Source organism: Palaemon carinicauda, chromosome 8 (assembly GCF_036898095.1).
Source record: "Palaemon carinicauda isolate YSFRI2023 chromosome 8, ASM3689809v2, whole genome shotgun sequence".
NCBI lineage: Eukaryota > Metazoa > Arthropoda > Malacostraca > Decapoda > Palaemonidae > Palaemon > Palaemon carinicauda.
The window spans coordinates 136,992,287-137,012,298 of NC_090732.1; the positions used below are offsets into that span (position 1 = coordinate 136,992,287).

Below are 20,012 nucleotides of genomic sequence, written 5' to 3' on the forward strand. Positions count from 1 at the left end.
TCTCATGTAGTTTATATATTTCTTCTCCCTCACTGGGTTAATTTTCCCTGTTGGAGCCCTTGGGCCAATAACATCCAAGTTTTCCAACTAGGGTTGTAGCTTAGCTAGTAATAATAATGATAATAATAAAAACTAGATCTTGAGGTTGAACATCACTCTTTTGCTTCTGAATAAGAGCTAGCTCTTGAGGGAGATCCTCATTGTTGTGCATGCGCTAAGGCATGTGCACCTATGCTTCCAAAGAAGAGCGAGCAGTTGAGGGTGACTCTCAGTGGGCATGCCACCCAGAGCTTGCCCGCTATTCTGAAGAAGAAATCTATTTCAGGTTGATACTCAGTCTTGCTGGTACGCTAAAGCATGCATGCACACCTCTGAGAGTTCCCACCCTTCCGAAGAAGAGCTTTGTAATGAAATGGATTCTCCCCTTCCAAAGAAGAGCTTTCTAATCAAATTGATTATCAGTCCCCCCCCCCCCCATTAGAACACGGAAATGAGTCAAACCTCGACGACCCTTGGATTGTTCAGACTATAGTACTTAGGACACTGGCCCTACTCTGGAATTTTAAGCAAACTTCTTAATATCCTCCCCATTACCACACAAATGAATGGCTTAGGGGAAGCTTCCAGGCCTCCAGTCAAAACTGCTAAGATGAATTTGGGGCTCCCAGGGCTCAAAACTCACCTTGTAACTTCTGGTCTGAACTGGCTCAGAAAGTAATCGTGAATGCAGACGCAGATGTTTCTAGAAGTAATTTTCTCAGAGCAATCCATTCTAATAAAATTCTGCCACCATCTCTCTCTAGGCAGAGATTTTATGCACCCATGGAAGTCGGTCCTTCCCCTCGGACTCTTGATGCTGAGGTTATAAATTTGACTCTAGGGACATCGATGGAAAGACTAGAGTCGGAGCTCACGATCATCTCGGCTTCTGAGTCTGCCAACATAGAAACTGCCTCCAGGCAATGTCCTGATTGAACCACAGGTCAGGTGTAGTGTTATGCATGACCTCTTCTCAGGACCATATAAACCTAGAGAACAGAAGGACGTTATTTGCCCGAAGTAGCCCAGACAAAGCGAATGGGAAACCGCATATCTTTTGAAGTATTGCTAGTCATTCTGAAGGATAGAAGATCTCCATTTTCCTGGGTTCAAGAATTAAGGGGGGGGGGGAGGGGGGGGGGACTTACCCACCAGTAATTACCAACACCTTTTTATGAATCATAACAGCCGACTTCCAGCTATACTGAAAGGATATTCCTATTAAAGAACTCGGGTTTATATAGTTAAGAAAGTAACAAATTACTTAAAAGTTTAATTTTATTTAAGGTATGAGAGAGTAAAGGTAATAAATGCATTGGTGGATGAAAAAAGCAAGTAATAGGATAGGTAAAGAAAGGGGTAGAAGAGTTATACAAAATGTTTTAAAAGCCAGAGTTAAAGTACATGAATGTATGGAGGTAACTCTCCTTTATAAAAATTGTGTGGATATAGAATGTGACTGAGCAAAGTGTTAAAGGTGTAAGGATGAATTGTTTTTGCCCACTAAATTGGGAGCGAGTATTGTAAGGTTGAGAAATGTTGAGATACTATATGTAGAAATGGCAAAATGGTTAGCGCATATGAAAAAAACATGTCAAGAATGTTTTTAAGGTTAGTTATGGAGAGAATGGAAGATAATAGCTTGTAAGGAAAGTTTATAGTTCTGAAGCATTGCGAAGAAAACGATGGCATTTTTAGGGGTATCTTAGATGGGTAGGCTGAAAGAGGTATTGTAATGGAAGGACATTAATATATTGGAAGCAAGAGTGTTCATGAAAGATGGATGGAGATGGCATTGTGTATTGACTGGAAGTAATTTGCACTGAGGGTTCATTGACAATTCAGTGATTAATATGAAAGAATTTTTCACATATACAGTACCCCTGTTGGGGAAAAACTACGTAATTTTGGTAAAAATTTGATATGTTAGCTTTTACTATTACTGATATTAATTTGTCTATCTTCATCTTCCTTTACCCTTAGCAAAGGGTAGACAAACCAGCACTTCCTGAAAAGCCACATCTCAACCGCTCAACTATTGTCGTGGATCATTCTAAACCACAAATACCAGAGCGACCATCTGTAGTGCCACCACGTCCATCCAGTGTTGGCAGTGTTGGTAACCTTGCAGTGAGCTCAGGTATTTATTTGTTACATTAATTTACGACACAAAACATTTTCGTTACCGCTATACAACTTTGTATATCAATTCTTGATTGAAGTGTGGGAATACAAGTTCTACATTTATAGTTACACAGGGAACTATACAGAGAAAGATAAAATAACCATAGTACGCTAAAACCATTATGGATCTTTTTACAATTCTTACCGTATGTATATTAGTATACTGTAGTTAGAATTAGAAGTACAGTATGGCATTTTTACACACAGCCAGACCCTTATATTATATAAGACTGGGGTCTTAAGTTGAAAAACTTTCAAGTCCAACATAATTAACTTGGACATCCAGTTCATTACGCTCAACCCCCTAATCTTCATTGTTTTCAGTCTGTTGATTTTTCTAATGCTAGTGAGGTATCCTACATGTGTATCAAAAATTCTTAAAGCTATTTCTGAATATTGGAATACTTAAAAAAGAATTGTAATATTCTTTCATTATTGCCAGCACAGGTTCCTAACTTTGAAAGTTCAAAAATTTAATGTTTTTATCTTGGGGATTTACTGAACAGTGTACAGTAATTACATTCCATTATTCACTCCTGTTATGAACCATTAGGGAACATTTTTGTATCAGTTTGAATAGGTGTTATTGATTATGCTAACATGTGATTATTCTCAAAGCTCCAAACAAAGGAAAATAAATTATTCCCAAATCCATCAGCATCAGATCATTGAAAGTAGTTAAAAGGTCCAGTTACATTTAAATCAAAAGGAATTCTTGAATTTTTTTTTAAACTAATGGGTCTGTAGTGCTTATATTACCTTTGGAAGGTGTTATGTTTTTCATTTTTATTTGAAATAAAGTTGCAATTTAAAATTTGGATAATAAAAAGCACCAAGCTGCTAATTAAGGGTACAATATTGTCCTTTTATTTAAAAATTTCTTTTCCCCTCTCATCAAGATGGTTTGAACGAGCAGGAAATTCATGACGAAATGGTGCTATCTCAGACAAGTGAAGACCCTGCCAGCTCTAATAGCACAGCAACTGTTCCATCATCATCGGAGAAGACTCCACATACAGTAGAAAAACAGCAGGTTTCAGTTGTCCAAACAAATCCAGCAAATGCTATTGATGGTAAGTACAAAAATATGTTTTTGTGTGTCAGAAGCTAAAAGAGAAGCAAGTTTTACTGTTCTTTATTAGCAAGACCAAATTGGGTTCTTAAGTGTGGGGGTTGATGTTATTTTGAAGCTTCTTCTCAATTTTATAAATCAACATTTCAAATTGCTGACATTAGACAAAATTGATCATGATTAGTCAGGGAAAAATATTTTTCATTTATGTATATATATATATATATATATATATATATATATATATATATATATATATATATATATATATATATATATATATATATATATATATATATATATATATATATATATATATATATATATATATATATTGTCAGGTGATTTTGATTGGTTTTGATAAGTACCCTAAAAGATAAAGTATTATGTAAAGCTTTTATTAAGAGGTATACTTACGGACTTTGATGTTGTAAGTCTGTAGTGACCCTAGCTTTTTCCTTACATATTATTTTAAAGTTAAAAGTAAATTGAGTTGGAAGGTAGTTGTTGCAATAATAGAGAAACTTATTAACTAGTACAGTATACCATGTGCAGTTTGATATAACCCATGAAATATGTTAAAAATAGAGAGGTATTTACTCATTTTCATCATAGTTATCGATAGTAATCTTTCACTTCTCCACACCTAGATTTTTGGGATTGGTAAAAAAGGGGAAAAAATGTAGATAAGGACAATTTGTCAGTCTCAAAAGTATGCTAACCTACTGTATGCATAGGCATTAGGTCAATGAAATATAGAATCCAGAGAAGGGAGAACTATATAGCTTTGCAATATAAATATATGTCTAGACACTCGCACATCCACTTCCATCTTTAAGACTTCAGAATTTGTTAGTTAGAGAATAATTTGTAACTGATTTAGGCTTAATAAGAATGAGGAGATTGTTATAAAAAAACTATTTTCATTCTGTAAACATTTGCTCAGTACTTGCCAAAGAATGGTCTGTACATAAATTATAAAAGGCAACAAAACCAATAAAACAAGAATTTAGGGTTAGTTATACATACTATTGTATCAAGTGTACGTTGCCTTATTTTACCTCCGAAACCTTCCCATGAAATAGTGTTTGCTAAAGAACAGTACATACTGTACAGTGTTATGTTGAAAAGTTTATGCATTTCCAATAATAAAAAGACCACAAGTTTTGTAGCTTTGCATAGAAATGTACACTACTGAATAGGGCAATGTGTATAATAGTGTTATTGTATTGTACTATAGAATGCTGTAGTATGTTTTTGGCATAGCACAACATTAAAAACATGCAGTAAAGGGAAATAATTAATTTTGAGTAATATATAAAGTACTGGTCAGCAATATTATAAAATATAAAAAAAAAATGGAATAAAATAAAGCGCACTAGAAGAGGCATTCACTTTCACTTTCACTAAAAATACCAAATATTTTGTGAATTTTAACCTTTTTCCTTCCCATGGCAATAAAGAGAGAACTGTTTATGCTTCTTCCCCCGCTCCAATACCCCCTGGAAATTAGGAAGCTAATAAGCATGCAACATCAAAATTAGGCCAATCAGAATTTATAAGTATTCATTATTGTGAGGACTCAAAGTTACTGGAACATCTGCATCATCTGTAATATGTTCATTTCTATAAGAGAAAAAAAAAATTGAATTTTTAAGGGTATATATCCTCCCACACTGAAATGAGTACAGTTAAAGGTGTAGTAAGGATACAGAAAAGGTGGATAAGTGATAGATTACTGACGTATTGTTATGAGTTGGAATTATTCTATGGATGTATTTTTATTAATGTTAAAAATTACTTTAAAAAATGACGATAACAAGGATATTTATACAGTATTTTTATCTTATGCACAAATTTAAGATAATTTTCTTTTGCTCATTTTGTTTCTTTGCTTTTACTAATTCGGTTGGCATGAAGTGTATGGTAATTTTATATGGTCATTTACAAAGAGTTAACTCAGTGCTTCTGGAATTTGTGGCTGATTTTAATCAATCCCTTTTGAAATACATAAAGGGGGTGCCAATATTATAATGTTGAATAATGATGAAGAGCCAAAGTCAAAATTATAATGTTTGAATAATGACGAAGAGCCATAGTCAAAGAATATTTTATTAGCAATATCAATCATATCAATTATAGCTATATTTAGAATACTTTTTATATTATGATATAATTATTTGGTACCATAATGAGAAGTTTTTTAAAATACTTGTAGTTATAAAATTATAATAGTGATTTCTGAGAAGAATAATAAGAATATTTATTAAGTCACAGAATAATTTTTGTCCCGAAAAAATATCCAATAAGGAAAGAAGTGCACATTACTACCCTCCCTCGATGAAAAAGCTTTGGTTCACACATTCTCTGAAGCTGTTGTCTGTGTTTGATATTGGACAGATATTAAAAGTCATCATTACTGAGAAAAAGTATTTGATGTTTCTTTGAAATGTTTCAATCGTCGAAATTTAAAGTATTTAAAGAAGAAAATTCAGCTTTTAATTAGTGGGTGAGTGGTTTGCATGTTGATGACTTGCTTTTATTATACTTTGGTTGGGAAGTTTAACATTATTTACTAATTATTTTTTTTTATTATTTTGTTAACAGCATTAACATCTGGGATTTGTTTGCTTTTAGCTTATTAGTGGTATTGGCTTATTGTACTTCTAGTTAATAAAAGTTATACAGTACTAAGTTTTGGGATGATGCTTTCCTATATTCTGTACAATATGGTGATTTGGGATGGCTTCCATCTTTTGGCAAATCTATAATGCTTTTTTTTTCAGGATGAAACTCAATAAATATGTTTTTGTTAGGTGGATGAATTTTGTCCTTGAATATTATCTGGAAATATTTTAGTTTCGCTCTGGTATTTTCTTATATTAATTTATTTTATGATTCATGCTGTTTACCTCGAGTGTTTGTAAACAGTATTTGTCTTTCTGTTTTTTTAATTACTGGAAGGAAATTCTTTTTCTTGTAAAGATGAGGTATCGTTATACTACATTGAATTATCCTTATTTTTCAAGGTGTTATAGCCAATTTTTCAATATTAATCTTACCCGATGATCATATAGCTGTCAACTCCGTTGCCCGACAGAAATCTACGGACGGGATACGCCAGCGATCGCTATACAAGAGGGGGGTGTACTCACCAGCGCCATCTGTGGTCAGGTACTCCAGTACTTCTTGTCAACACCACCTCAATTTTTCCTCTGTCGTGCCGCCGGCAAGACCTACATGGATACGCTGTTGATTTTGGAGTCTTTGTTCACGGTTTTGGTGAAGTATTTGCTCTAAAATTTAGCCTTCGCTATACAGGAAGCTTTTCCCTTAGCTTAGATAGCTTTTGGAATTAAATTGATTTATTGGTTAACGATCTTTGCTTTACTTTGGAATTCCCCCTTGACTGTTCTCTAAATTCAAGATGTCCGACCACTCTCAAGCTCCTAAAATTAGGCGATGTAGTGTTAGGACTTGTAATAGGCGTCTTCCGAAGGCCTCTGTTGATCCTCACACCGTTTGTTCCGACTGTAGGGGAAAATCCTGTCAGTTGGAAGATCGATGTGGGGAATGTGCTGGGCTTTCGGAATTCGATTTTAATGAATTCCTCAAGTATACGACTAGGTTAGAGAGGGAGAGAGTTAGGAGGAGTTCTTCTCGCTCTTTGGTTTATTCCTCCCCCCATGATCCTCAACCTTTTCCTTCCCCTGTAGTGGTGACCCCCGAACCTACTACGAGTGCTCAGCCTGATATGTCGGATATGTTACGTGCCATTCAGGCTCTTGGTGATAAGGTGGAGTCTTTAGTGAGTGACCACAATCTTCTCTTGGCAGATGTCAAGGAACTTAAAGTGAAAAGTGCAGTGGGAAGTGTTAGTGCCAGTGCTGTGCCTAGTGTCAGTGTTGCGCATGAGGATACTTCTGTGCGTGCCAGTCGTCCTCCCAGTCCGGGACCTCTTGCAAGCTCCCAAGCCCAGGGGAGAAGCAACGTCGAAGGGCAAAAGGGTTCGGCAGGCCTTGATCGGCGCACAGTTGTATCCTCAGTGGTTGCGGGCGTATCTGATAGAGATCGTCACTTCCACTCCCAGACGATTGAGCCCTTAAATTCCTTGTCTGCGGAAGAAGTTTCCAGGAGGAAACGCTGGACCCAGGTCTCACGACCTCTTAAACGTAAGGTCCCGGCCGAGCGAGTCCAACGGCCCAGGTGTAGCCACTGGGCCAGTTCGGACTCGCCGCAGTCATCTGATGACTGCACACCTCCTAAGAGAGGTAAAGCGATGCCTCAACAGGCCTCTGCTCCAACTTCTGTTGATCCCAAGTTGTCTATGCTGCAGACAATGCAGTCTCAGCTTGCGGTTTTGATGCAGGAGTTTCAGGCAGAGAAGGTTAGCACACCTCCTCCTGCGAGCGCTCCTCCACCTCTGCGCAGTCCACCCTGCCAGACGTATGATGTTGAGGCTGCTCCTGCTTCCATGCGTGAGCTGCCGCATTGGGAGTTGCCAGGTACCAGCGCTATGCAGCAACCTCCACTTTCCTTGAGGCAGGAGCCTCTTGCTATGCGGCAACCTCCTCAACCCTTGAGGCAGGAGCCTCATGCTATGCGGCAACCTCCTCTACCCATGAGGCAGGAGCCTCATGCGTTGCGGCAACCTCCTCTACCCATGAGGCAGGAGCCTCATGCGTTGCGGCAACCTCCTCTACCCATGAGGCAGCAACCTCATGCTATGCGGCAACCGCCTCAACCCTTGAGGCAAGAGCCTCTCTCTGCGCAGCAACCTCCTCAACCCTTGAGGCAGACGCAACCCTTGAGGCAGGAACCTCATGCTATGAGGCAGCCTCCTCAACGCATGCAGCAGCCGCATTCTTCGCAGCATGAGCCTCATGCCTTACAGCATTCGCTTCTGACCACGCTTGCTCCTCAGACCTCTGCAGAACCTCCTTCACCCCAGCCTCATGACTTTGTCATTGCCAGCCCTCATCCTCTTCAGCAGAGGCGTGATGATGGATCCGCAAGTGCGCATGCACCCGTTCTACAGGATTCAGCCATTCAGCATGCCGCTATACCGTTACCTCTCGCTTCTCAACTCTCAGGAGATGAGTTTTCTGAGGATGAAGCTGCTCACCTGGATGATCCTTCTTCTGATGTGGAGGAACACAAGTCGTCGCCACCTTCCTTAGACTTTCGTAAGGTCCTGACTCTGTTCAGAGAGTTATACCCTCAACACTTCGTTTCTGCAACCCCTCGTTCTCCTCCATCCGAGTTTTCTCTAGGCATGCAGCCTATTACGTCTGCCTACACCAAACTTGTCCTCGCCAGATCATCAAAGAGAGCTTTGAGGGTTTTAGGGGATTGGTTGCAGTCCAGGCAGCAACTGGGAAGGACATCTTTTGTGTTTCCTCCTCCTAAGCTGGCTTCTAAGTTGGGCGTCTGGTATGCCACGGGAGAGGAACCTGGCTTGGGGGTCCCTGCCTCTGCCCAGGCCGACTTCTCAAGTTTGGTTGACTCTCCCCGTAGGTCGGCTATGAGACGCTCGAAGGTCTGCTGGACTTTTTCTGATCTGGACCACTTGTTGAAGGGAGTCTTTCGCGCCTTCGAAATTTTTAATTTCCTCGATTGGTGCCTGGGGGCCTTGAGCAAGAAGACTGCCCCTTCTGACAAAGACTCGGCCATGCTGATCATGTCCTGTATGGACAGAGCAATTCGCGATGGTTCTGGCGAACTTGCTTCTATTTTTGTCTCAGGAGTCCTCAAGAAAAGGGAACATCTATGCTCCTACTTATCTACTGGTATCACCCCTTGCCAGAGGTCACAGTTGCTGTTTGCTCCTCTCTCCAAGTTCCTGTTTCCGGAGGAGCTAATCAAGGAGATGGCTGCGGCTCTTATCCAGAAAGATACGCATGACCTCATGGCCTCTTCAGCACGTAAGGCTAAAACCGTACCTTCAGTGCCGAGATCTTACCGCACCCCTGTGGCTGATACACCTGCTACCAGATTCATTCCGCCCTTTCGTGGCAGAGCCCCCAGCCGAGGAAGTTCCCGTGCAGACAGTCACTGGGGCAAGTCCAAGAAAGGTGCCAAGTCCACGAAAAGCAAGCTTTGACTTCCCTCCTCTCCAGACAGCTGTAGGAGCCAGACTCAAGACCTTCTGGCAAGCCTGGGAAAGAAGAGGTGCAGACGCTCAGTCTGTCAAGTGGCTAAGGGAGGGTTACAGAATTCCGTTCTGCCGCAATCCCCCTCTGACCACATCTCCCATCAACCTCTCTCCCAACTACAAGGAGAAGGACAAGAGGCTAGCGTTACATCAAGAGGTGTCGCTCCTGTTACAGAAGGAGGCAGTGGTGATAGTCCGGGACCATCAATCCCCGGGCTTTTACAACCGTCTCTTCCTGGTGGCCAAGAAGACAGGAGGTTGGAGACCGGTGCTGGACGTCAGTGCGCTCAATGCTTATGTCACCAAGCAGACGTTCACAATGGAGACAACGAAGTCGGTCCTAGCAGCGGTCAGGCAGGAGGACTGGATGGTCTCGTTGGATCTGAAAGACGCCTACTTTCACGTTCCCATCCATCCAGACTCCCAACCTTTTCTGAGATTCGTCTTTGGAGAGGTTGTGTACCAGTTCCAAGCCCTGTGCTTTGGCCTAAGCACGGCACCTCTTGTGTTTACGCGACTGATGAGGAATATTGCGAAATTCCTTCACTTGGCAGACATCAGAGCCTCCCTTTATTTAGACGACTGGCTTTTAAGAGCCCCCACAAGTCGTCGCTGTCTCAGATGGACTTTGGATTTGACCAAGGAACTGGGTCTCTTGGTCAATTTAGAGAAGTCCCAGCTCGTTCCTTCCCAAACCATCGTTTACCTGGGAATGGAGATTCAGAGTCGAGCTTTTCGGGCTTTTCCGTCGGCCCCAAGAATCAACCAAGCCCTAGAGTGCATCCTGAGCATGCTGAAGAAGAACCGATGCTCGGTGAGGCAGTGGATGAGTCTAACAGGGACTCTTTCATCGCTAGCCCTGTTCATCGAGTTAGGGAGACTCCACCTCCGGCCCCTTCAGTACCATCTAGCAGCTCACTGGAACAAGGATATGACGCTCGAGGCGGTCTCTATTCCTGTTTCCAAAGAGATGAGGGCTACTCTAACGTGGTGGAAGAACAACATTCTTCTCAAGGAGGGTCTCTCATTAGCTGTTCAGACCCCCGACCTTCATCTCTACTCGGACGCATCAGACTCGGGCTGGGGCGCGACATTGGACGGACAGGAATGCTCGGGGACATGGAACCAGGAACAGGAAACGCTTCACATCAATTGCAAGGAGTTGTTGGCAGTTCATCTGGCCTTAATGAACTTCAAGTCCCTCCTGCTAAACAAGGTGGTGGAGGTGAACTCCGACAACACCACAGCCTTGGCGTACATCTCCAAGCAGGGAGGGACTCATTCGAGGAAGCTGTTCGAGATCGCAAGGGACCTCCTCATTTGGTCAAAAAGTCGAAAGCTCACGCTGGTAACAAGGTTCATTCAGGGCGATATGAATGTCTCAGCAGATCGCCTCAGCAGGAAGGGTCAAGTCATCCCCACAGAATGGACTCTTCACAAGAACGTGTGCAACAGACTTTGGGCCCTGTGGGGTCAGCCAACTATAGATCTGTTCGCTACCTCGATGACCAAGAGGCTCCCATTGTACTGTTCCCCGATTCCAGACCCGGCAGCAGTTCACGTGGATGCTTTTCTGCTGGATTGGTCCCACCTCGACCTGTATGCATTCCCGCCGTTCAAGATCATCAACAGGGTTCTTCAGAAGTTCGTCTCTCACGAAGGGACACGGCTGACGTTGGTTGCTCCCCTTTGGCCTGCAAGAGAATGGTTCACAGAGGTACTGCAATGGCTGGTCGACGTTCCCAGGACTCTCCCTCTAAGAGTGGACCTTCTACGTCAACCTCACGTAAAGAAGGTACACCCAAGCCTCCACGCTCTTCGTCTGACTGCCTTCAGACTATCGAAAGACTCTCTAGAGCTAGAGGCTTTTCGAAGGAGGCAGCCAGAGCGATTGCCAGAGCAAGGAGGATATCCACTCGCAGAGTCTATCAATCTAAGTGGGAAGTCTTCCGAAGCTGGTGCAGAACCAATGCAGTTTCCTCTACCAGTACCACTGTAACCCAAGTTGCTGACTTCCTGTTACATCTTAGGAATGTTAGATCTCTATCAGCTCCTACGATCAAGGGGTACAGAAGTATGTTGGCAGCGGTTTTCCGCCACAGAGGCTTGGATCTTTCCTCCAACAAAGATCTGCAGGACATCCTTAGGTCTTTTGAGACCTCTAAAGAACGTCGGTTGTCCACTCCAGGCTGGAATCTAGACGTAGTCCTAAGGTCCCTTATGTCATCTAGATTTGAACCTCTCCAGTCAGCCTCTTTCAAAGACCTCACTCTCAAAACTCTTTTCCTCGTCTGCCTTGCAACAGCCAAAAGAGTAAGTGAGGTTCACGCCTTCAGCAGGAACATAGGTTTCACATCTGAAACGGCTACATGTTCCTTACAGCTCGGTTTTTTGGCAAAAAATGAGCTTCCTTCACGTCCTTGGCCTAAATCGTCGAAATACCTAGCCTTTCCAACATGGTGGGTAACGAACGGGAGAGAGTACTTTGCCCTGTCAGAGCTCTTAAGTACTATCTTAAAAGGTCAAAACCCTTGCGAGGACAATCAGAGGCCTTATGGTGTGCTATTAAGAAACCTTCGCTGCCTATGTCTAAGAACGCAGTTTCTTACTACATAAGGCTTCTGATTAGAGAAGCTCATTCTCACATGAAGGAAGAAGACCTTGCTTTGCTGAAGGTAAGGACACATGAAGTGAGAGCTGTGGCTACTTCAGTGGCCTTCAAACAGAACTGTTCTCTGCAGAGTATTATGGATGCAACCTATTGGAGGAGCAAGTCAGTGTTTGCATCATTCTATCTCAAAGATGTCCAGTCTCTTTACGAGAACTGCTACACCCTGGGACCATTCGTAGCAGCGAGTGCAGTAGTAGGTGAGGGCTCAGCCACTACATTCCCATAATCCCATAACCTTTTTAACCTTTCTCTTGAATGCTTTTATTGTTGTTTTGGGTTGTACGGTGGGCTAAGAAGCCTTCCGCATCCTAGTTGATTTGGCGGGTGGTCAATTCTTTCTTGAGAAGCGCCTAGGTTAGAGGTTGTGATGAGGTCCTTTAGTATGGGTTGCAGCCCTTTATACTTCAGCACCTAAGAGTTGTTCAGCCTCCTAAGAGGACCGCTGCGCTCTGTAAGGAAGACGTACTTATTAAAGGCAGAGTAATGGTTCAAGTCGACTTCCTTACCAGGTACTTATAATTTCATTTGTTATTTTGAATAACTGATAAAAATGAAATACGGGATACTTAGCTTCTTGATTAACATGTATACTGGTTTTCACCCACCCCCCTGGGTGTGAATCAGCTACATGATCATTGGGTAAGATTAATATTGAAAAATGTTGTTTTCATTAGTAAAATAAATTTTTGAATATACTTACCCGATGATCATGATTTAATTGACCCACCCTTCCTCCCCATAGAGAACCAGTGGACCGAGGAAAAAATTGAGGTGGTGTTGACAAGAAGTACTGGAGTACCTGACCACAGATGGCGCTGGTGAGTACACCCCCCTCTTGTATAGCGATCGCTGGCGTATCCCGTCCGTAGATTTCTGTCGGGCAACGGAGTTGACAGCTACATGATCATCGGGTAAGTATATTCAAAAATTTATTTTACTAATGAAAATAACATTTCTCTTGTCATTATGATTACTCCCCATTTCATACATCAGTTCCACTTTTATGTCCTATATTTTCTTTGCAAAATTCCTTTGTAAAGTTTATTTTTTGTCAATTTTATGATTATTTTCGTATTTAATGGAATGGTAATTTTCTTATAATTTTGACAAAGTGGCAGATGTACTAATCAAATTTTTTTAATGAAAATGGATAAAAGAATTATCGAGTAAATTTAATATCATGAATGAATTTGGTACAAAGGTTTCTCTTGATAGCATAGAAGGTCCTCAACTTAGCAATATTCGGAGATATAACACAAATCCAAGTTGTAAAATAAATCTCGGATATTGTATCAAAAATTTGTATACTGTAATAAAACAATATCATCTAATTCAATTCAGTAAATAAGACAACTTTTGCAATAACCTGATATTTATTTCATATGAAGAGGGACTATTTTACTTTTGTAGCTGGAAATCGTTTGTATGGGAGTCACGTTAGGCCTATCCTGAGCAAAAATTTAACCAAATTCAACTTACAAACAGATTGGAACCTACCAAGTTTGTAAGTTGGGACCTTCATTCGTAATCAATATAAAAAGTACCAGTAATATACCTTTGTGGATCATATTGTTTGCAACCTAAAACAAAACATCAATTACATTTTAGGGTTTTTTTTTTTAATTTAATTTCTTACTGGTTTATATATGCAGTGAAAGCATAGTGTGATTTTATTAAGTGATTTTTATTTGGTTAGAAGATCAAGTTAACGTCTGGATTAAAGAACAAATTAAAACTAGAAATTAATACATAAGGAGATTAATTTTCTTTGCACAGTGTCATAGATCAAAACAACTGTCAACCTTCGGTCCTTCTACAGAACTACCCAAGAATCCCCCAATACAGTTTATTAGCTCGCTTTTAGTTCCCATATTAACAAACCTTCCATTATTTATGTGGATTATCTTTCAGCGTAGCTGGAAGGTAGCCATTAGACTTTATTTGCGAGGTGGCAGCCCTACCTAACTGCATGATCGGGTAGACTGGGGGTGGGTTGGGAGTACCCAGCTGCCTCTATATATACTCTCACAGCCGTGAGAGACGTCACTTTTTCTTTTGGCTCGGTAGAGATCGGACGTGTCCTCTCTCTCCCTGACTGTTGTTGGACTTTTGATTTTGCTTTCTCTTTTTCAGGTATGCATGTTCTCTCTATGATTGCCTTCATAAGAACGTATCCAAAGCGTGAGGGTGCCGCGTGCGGTACTTTCATGTCTTCGTTGGACACCGACCCGCACTCTTTGTATCCTTCGTCCAGAGGGCATCGGTGCAAGCAGGGTTTGCCTTGTGCAGAGTGTAGGGAGTGGCCGGACTCCCAATGGGAAAAATTTGGGCGGCGCAAGAAGAAGAAGGCTAAGAGCAATCTTTCTCCCTCAGGGATGAGATAAGCTCGTTCTTATTCTTCACGCACCGCCAAAATCTCTTTCTAAAGCTCCAGCTCGCTTGCGCTCTTCTGAAGGACGATCAAATAGGAGTGCAGACTGACTAACTCCCTGGCAACCCTGGGGTACTGGGGTTGGGGGGGGGTTGTTGCTTCCCCTTGAGGAGCAATTTCTTTTCCAGCCGCTGGCGAGCCATTCTCCCTTTCAGATTTGCTGCAGGTGTGGTCGTCCTTAAGGATTTCAAGACCCCTTTCGAAGGAAGAGCTACAGCGCCTTTTTCAAGGACCCTCTCTCCGGAGCTGTTGACATCTCACGCTCTGGAACTGTGCGAGGTCCATCTTTCACCTTCTCCTGGCCCTTCCACGCGTGGACGAGGTGATCGCATGCATTCGCCTCTCCAATGGCCCCCTGCTGACAACAAACCCTCACTTCATCCTGGGACCTCGTCGTCCCTTAACCTTCAACCCTTTGTTTCTCCACACAGGAACCCACAGGTTGCAAGTGTAGGTCTTCCAGGGACCAGCGCTCCTACCACCAGCAGCACTAAAGGATAGCATTGCCATAGCTTCGTCCTTCTGGACACACTTCCTGATTGCCGTTTGCGACCATCGGAAGATCTATCGTATCGTAGGTCATCACGATCCGAGCGCTCTTCTTCTAGGAGGCACTCACGCTCTAGAGCGCGAGGTCTCAACGCTCTCCTCAGAGGTGTTCCTCTTCAGGAGGACGAGTCTTGCGATTGCGTTCTACACAATCTTTGCGATCTAGATCACGAGAATGATGCTCCCGTTCACGAGAGCGGCATTCACTCTCACGAGAGTACCGTTCACGAAAACGACGTTCACGTTTGTGAGATAGGCATTCGCGACATTCACGCCATTCTCAAACGAGGGCTAGACGCTCCTGTTCACAAACAACTCGTTCGCGATCAAGGTCTAGACGTTCCTCGTCTAGAGGTAGAGGTAGGCGCACACGCAGCCCATCAGCATGTAGCCCCTCAACCAGACCTTCCAAACGACCTCGGACTGGACCTGATGATGAGAATGACCATTCCTCAAACAGGCGTCTCCAGTGCCTTTCACTGCCTTGGGAGTCTTAGCAAAGCGTTTGCCTATGCGATGCTTGGAAATGTGTCCCGCTGTGACATGTTCTCCAACTAGAGTAGTCCTTGCTCAGAGGCTCCTCTGCCGACTTCGTCAGACGTAGGTGCTTCTGTGGGGCAGCAAGAAGACGTTAGACCTTCCTCTTCCTGTGTAGCTCCTGGTGCTCCCGTTGCGAGCACTTTTGTTCGTGAATCATGTTCATTGACGCGGGTAACTCACGATTTTGCGTGTGAATCTCGCGATTTCATGAGCAAATCGGCAATTTCCGTGAGCAATTCACGAGCAGATGTGTCTGAACTGCGAGCAAGTGCGGTACCAACACCTTCGCCTCTACCCTCAGCTTCTTCCACCTCCAGCGGAATACTGACACCCTTTCCAGAGGGTTTTCAAGGAACCTCCTAATAGGTTTGCAAACATACCTATTAGTCCAGACCTTCCTTCGCGTCTGAAGGAATGTGTTCCTCTGCCTCAGAGGTTATCACTTCCATCGACTGTAGCTCCTTCTAGAGTTCCACCCAAAGGACACTCCTAGGGAATTCCAAGGTTTACCTAGAGGATCAGAGCTTCCTCTATGGGTGAATATGTTCATCTCCACCCTCCTGAAGTCTTTGAATGTGTCTCCTCCACCGTCACAACCTCTGACTGTTCCAGTCAAAGCAACCCCTAGGATCCCCCTGGAACCCTCATCGAGTTAGTCAGTTGGGAATCAGGACCCCATAAGGAAGTCGACAGCAGACAAAGTATGTAGATCACCTCCACCCCGATCACGTGCTGAAAGTCCTATTCCATCTGGTTCTTATACGGCCAACTTACCCTTTACACCAGTGAAGGTAAAGGTCATCACTAAGAGACAGAAAAGGAGGATGAGAGGCGTAACACTACCTCACGCCGACATCATCTGTCCTAGGACGAGTAGGGACATAAGCTCGCCAAGGGAGATAACGATCCATCTCTTCAACCCTCAAGACATTGAGGTAGTTCCTCCGGACCAATGTCCGGTTTCTGTACCTCCTCTAGAGGAGGAGCCTTCAGTTCCTACTGCCAAGGCTTCGTCTAGTGCCTCGAAAACCTCGCAGGTTCTCCCTCCTAAGACTGTGGAGGAACATCCTGTGTGGAGGGAATCGAAGGACACTAAGATTAAACCCAGGAATGCTGCGGCACGGGAAGCTAGAATGGTTGAGGCACAGAGACAGTCCACTGTGGCGGGTCCTCCCAGCGACTCCCTGACCTATCCCAGACTCTAGAGTTGAGTCTGGAGGTAGATGACCCCCTAGATCCTGAAGATGAGAATCTTTCGAAGGTGGCCAGTCCGAACTATCACTCTGAGCAAGAGAGACGTAAGTCGGAGCATATCTTTTGACAGGTCCTTGCCTGTAAGAGTGCGATCAACAGGCTGTCTACTCCTGGTTCCACCATCCAAGAGAGGAAGGATATGGTTCTCGACTAGATATTCGAGACCCACAAGTCTTCCAGGTCCAGGGCAGCTCTGCTCTGGTCCAAGGGTTTGATAGCCGCCAAAGGAAAGGTATCGCCCAGATAGCTGGAACTTTTAGTTCCTTGAGGGCAGGTTCCTCCACTTGGCCCCATCCACTTCCATTTGTTCTACAAAGGAAGTATTACGAGATTGAAAGGGAACCACATTCCCCCATGACCCTCGACCCTTCAGTAGAGTCCCTAACGAAGGGTGTACTGACTCAAACCCTCTCCTCTCTGAAGGCGGTGTCAATGACCTTAGATGTCAGGATGCCTGAAAACTTTAAATCAATCAATCCTCTCTGAAGGCCTCTCTTGGCAGGTGAGCTCCTTACCATAGAGAGGCGCGAAGTATGCCATGCAGGCTGCTTCATAGCTCGATCTATGGCTATGATACTTAGGCTTCATGGTTTTCCTCCATGATCTTTCAAAGGAGTTGGCCAGGAAGACTATGGAGTCTCCTCTGTTGTTAGGTACCCGGACTCGAGTTTTTATCGTACCATGTCATCAACTTGTGGGCGAACACCATTCTCAAGAGAAGAGATACCGTCATAGGTAAGTTCCACAAGCAGGTGCTGAGGTGGGGGTCTCTTGGTTGAGGAATTCCATCCTTGAGGATTCATCTCTCTTCATTCCGGAGGATATAGAGAGGGCTGTTGAGCAATGGAGGAAATCGTTGAACGATTCTCTCATACATAAGGCCACAACATCGCGGCCTTAGGCAGACCTTCTCAGTCTTCCTGGCCTCAGCAACCACCTTCCTCATCTCACCCGTCAACTTCTAGGTCCTCCGGACCTTCTAAGGTCTCTAAGCGGCCCTTTCCATCTAAAGGCCCGAAAGGGTCCAAGTCATTCAGAGGGAAGAAGGGAGTAAAGGGAAGTGGCCAAGGTGATCACTCCAAGTAGGAATGGCATTCCTCATCACCTACCACCTGTGTGAGGATGCCTTCAGCGCCGCTGGCAGAGGTGGCAGCTTCACGCGGCAGATCCCTGGACGGTCGAAGTGATCGCCCTAGGGTATCGCATTAAGTCATGCAACTGTTTGAAATCTCACTTTGAAGACAGCGTTCCTGGTCGCTTTAGCTTCGGCAAAGAGAGTCGGTGAACTTCATGGCCTCTCACATGACATCGCCCATTCAAGAGGATGGGGGAAGTGACACTATTTCGTCCCCGATTTTATTACAAAGACTCAAAATCCCGGGGTACTGGACCTTGGATTCGGGCCCTTTCAGATTGAGTCTACGTTCTGTAACCAATGACTCAGATCAACAGTTACTGGTACTTTGCCCAGTGAGGAATTTGAGATATCTTGAATGCAATGCAGCAACACGGCCCTGAACTAACTACAGTATTTCATTTTGGATACGCCAAGTCATTGAAAGAGCTCTAAACCCCGATCCTCCTCAAGCTTGAAGACCTAGAGCCCATGATGTCAAGGGCATCAGTACATCTTTGGCCTTCAAGCACAACTTTTCTGTGTGGCAGGTATTACAAGCGGGCGTGTGGAAATGTCAGACTACGTTCACAACTTATTAAAGGGCGTGACTCACAAGAGGCTCGATATGTTTACTATCGGTCCTGTGGTGGCTGTTCAACAAGGGCTTTAAGAGTACCTTGGGCTCCTTGTTGAACAAGTAGCAGATGGTTGAGGGCGTTGGTTACCTGGGTTAAGTCTGGGATGAATGAGAGTATGTCTGGCATTTTCCTTTCTTCCTTTTTCCCTCCCTTGGGGTACAGCGCCATTGGTCTCTCTGCAAGCTGGCTTCAACCTTTGCTGGTAAGAATCACTTCCCTAGTATAGTCATAAATTTAATATACTGTTCACGTCCCCATTGGTTCCCGCAAGGTAGGCAATAGGAAACGTCTTTGTTTATATCCTATTTATACTCTTGGAATATAGTTCCATAGACGTTCATATGATATCTCTCACGGCAGTTGAATTGCTTAGGCCGCTATCATACTCACTTTGTATTGTTATCGAGGTGGCAAAGTTTTCCCTAGACCACAGTCTATACAGTACTGTACTAGGTAAACCCGGGTCAATGTCCATGCCAGAAATAGGACTTCCACCCTCCTAATAGTAAGTCATCCACATAAATAACGGAAGGTTTGTTAGTATGGGAACAAATGACAAATTCGGAGATGATTTGTATTTTTTCCTAATACCAACCTGTAGTTATTTATATAAATTGGCGCGCCATCACCTGTCCCCCAGTAAGTCCTGCCTGCAATCAAAAAGTGACGTAGCTTACAGCTGTAAGAGTACATATAGGCGACTGGGTACCCCCCCCCCCCCCCCCCCCCCCGCCACCCCTGCTTACCCACTTAAGTGGTTAGGCAAGGTTGTCACCTAGCACTTTTAGTTTACTGGCTACCTTCCAGCTTTACCGAAAGGTAATCCACATAAATAACTACAGGTTAGGGAAAAATACAAATTGTCTCCGAATGTCATTTTTAATATTTTCATGTATCTTTGGCTTGTAACATTTGGGGTGAATAAGTTATTCCAGTTGTGATATGAATATAAATATAAAAATATCTTTTCCAATCTAACATTAAATGGTTGTTCATTTGGAATGTTTTTGGTTTTTTAATTGCTTTAAAACTTTGGAGTATGTATGGTACAAAGTTACATGGTGTAGACTAACAATGTTATTGGGGCAAAATGCTTTCGCTATGTGGCTGGAACCACAATGCCATCTTTATTGATTCATGTTTAGTTCTTGGTAATCTTTGGTTTATGAATTCTTTGTTGGTATCTTTATTTCTTTTGCTGGGATTTTTAATACTGTACTTCTACAGTGGTGTTTTGTCATCTTAACTGTATTGATTGATGTTCAAGGATAAAATTTTGGTGGTCATCTTTCTAGAGTTAACAAGCAATTTCTAAGGGTTCTTCTTCTAAGCTTCATATCTCTTTTTATGGCAGTCTTTTGAT

At 43.2% G+C, this 20,012-nt stretch overlaps 1 protein-coding gene across 2 annotated transcripts in view; it reads left to right on the top strand.

Moving 5' to 3' along the window:
- The window catches only part of LOC137645961 (rho GTPase-activating protein 44-like), a 359,606-nt gene that overhangs the window by 316,501 nt on the left and 23,093 nt on the right, over positions 1–20,012 (top strand). For both annotated transcript variants that reach the window (XM_068379038.1, XM_068379039.1), the window contains exons 8-9: positions 2,023–2,179; positions 3,123–3,296. In XM_068379038.1, coding sequence (XP_068235139.1) covers positions 2,023–2,179; positions 3,123–3,296 — 331 coding nt within the window. The remainder of the gene's footprint in view (positions 1–2,022; positions 2,180–3,122; positions 3,297–20,012) is intronic.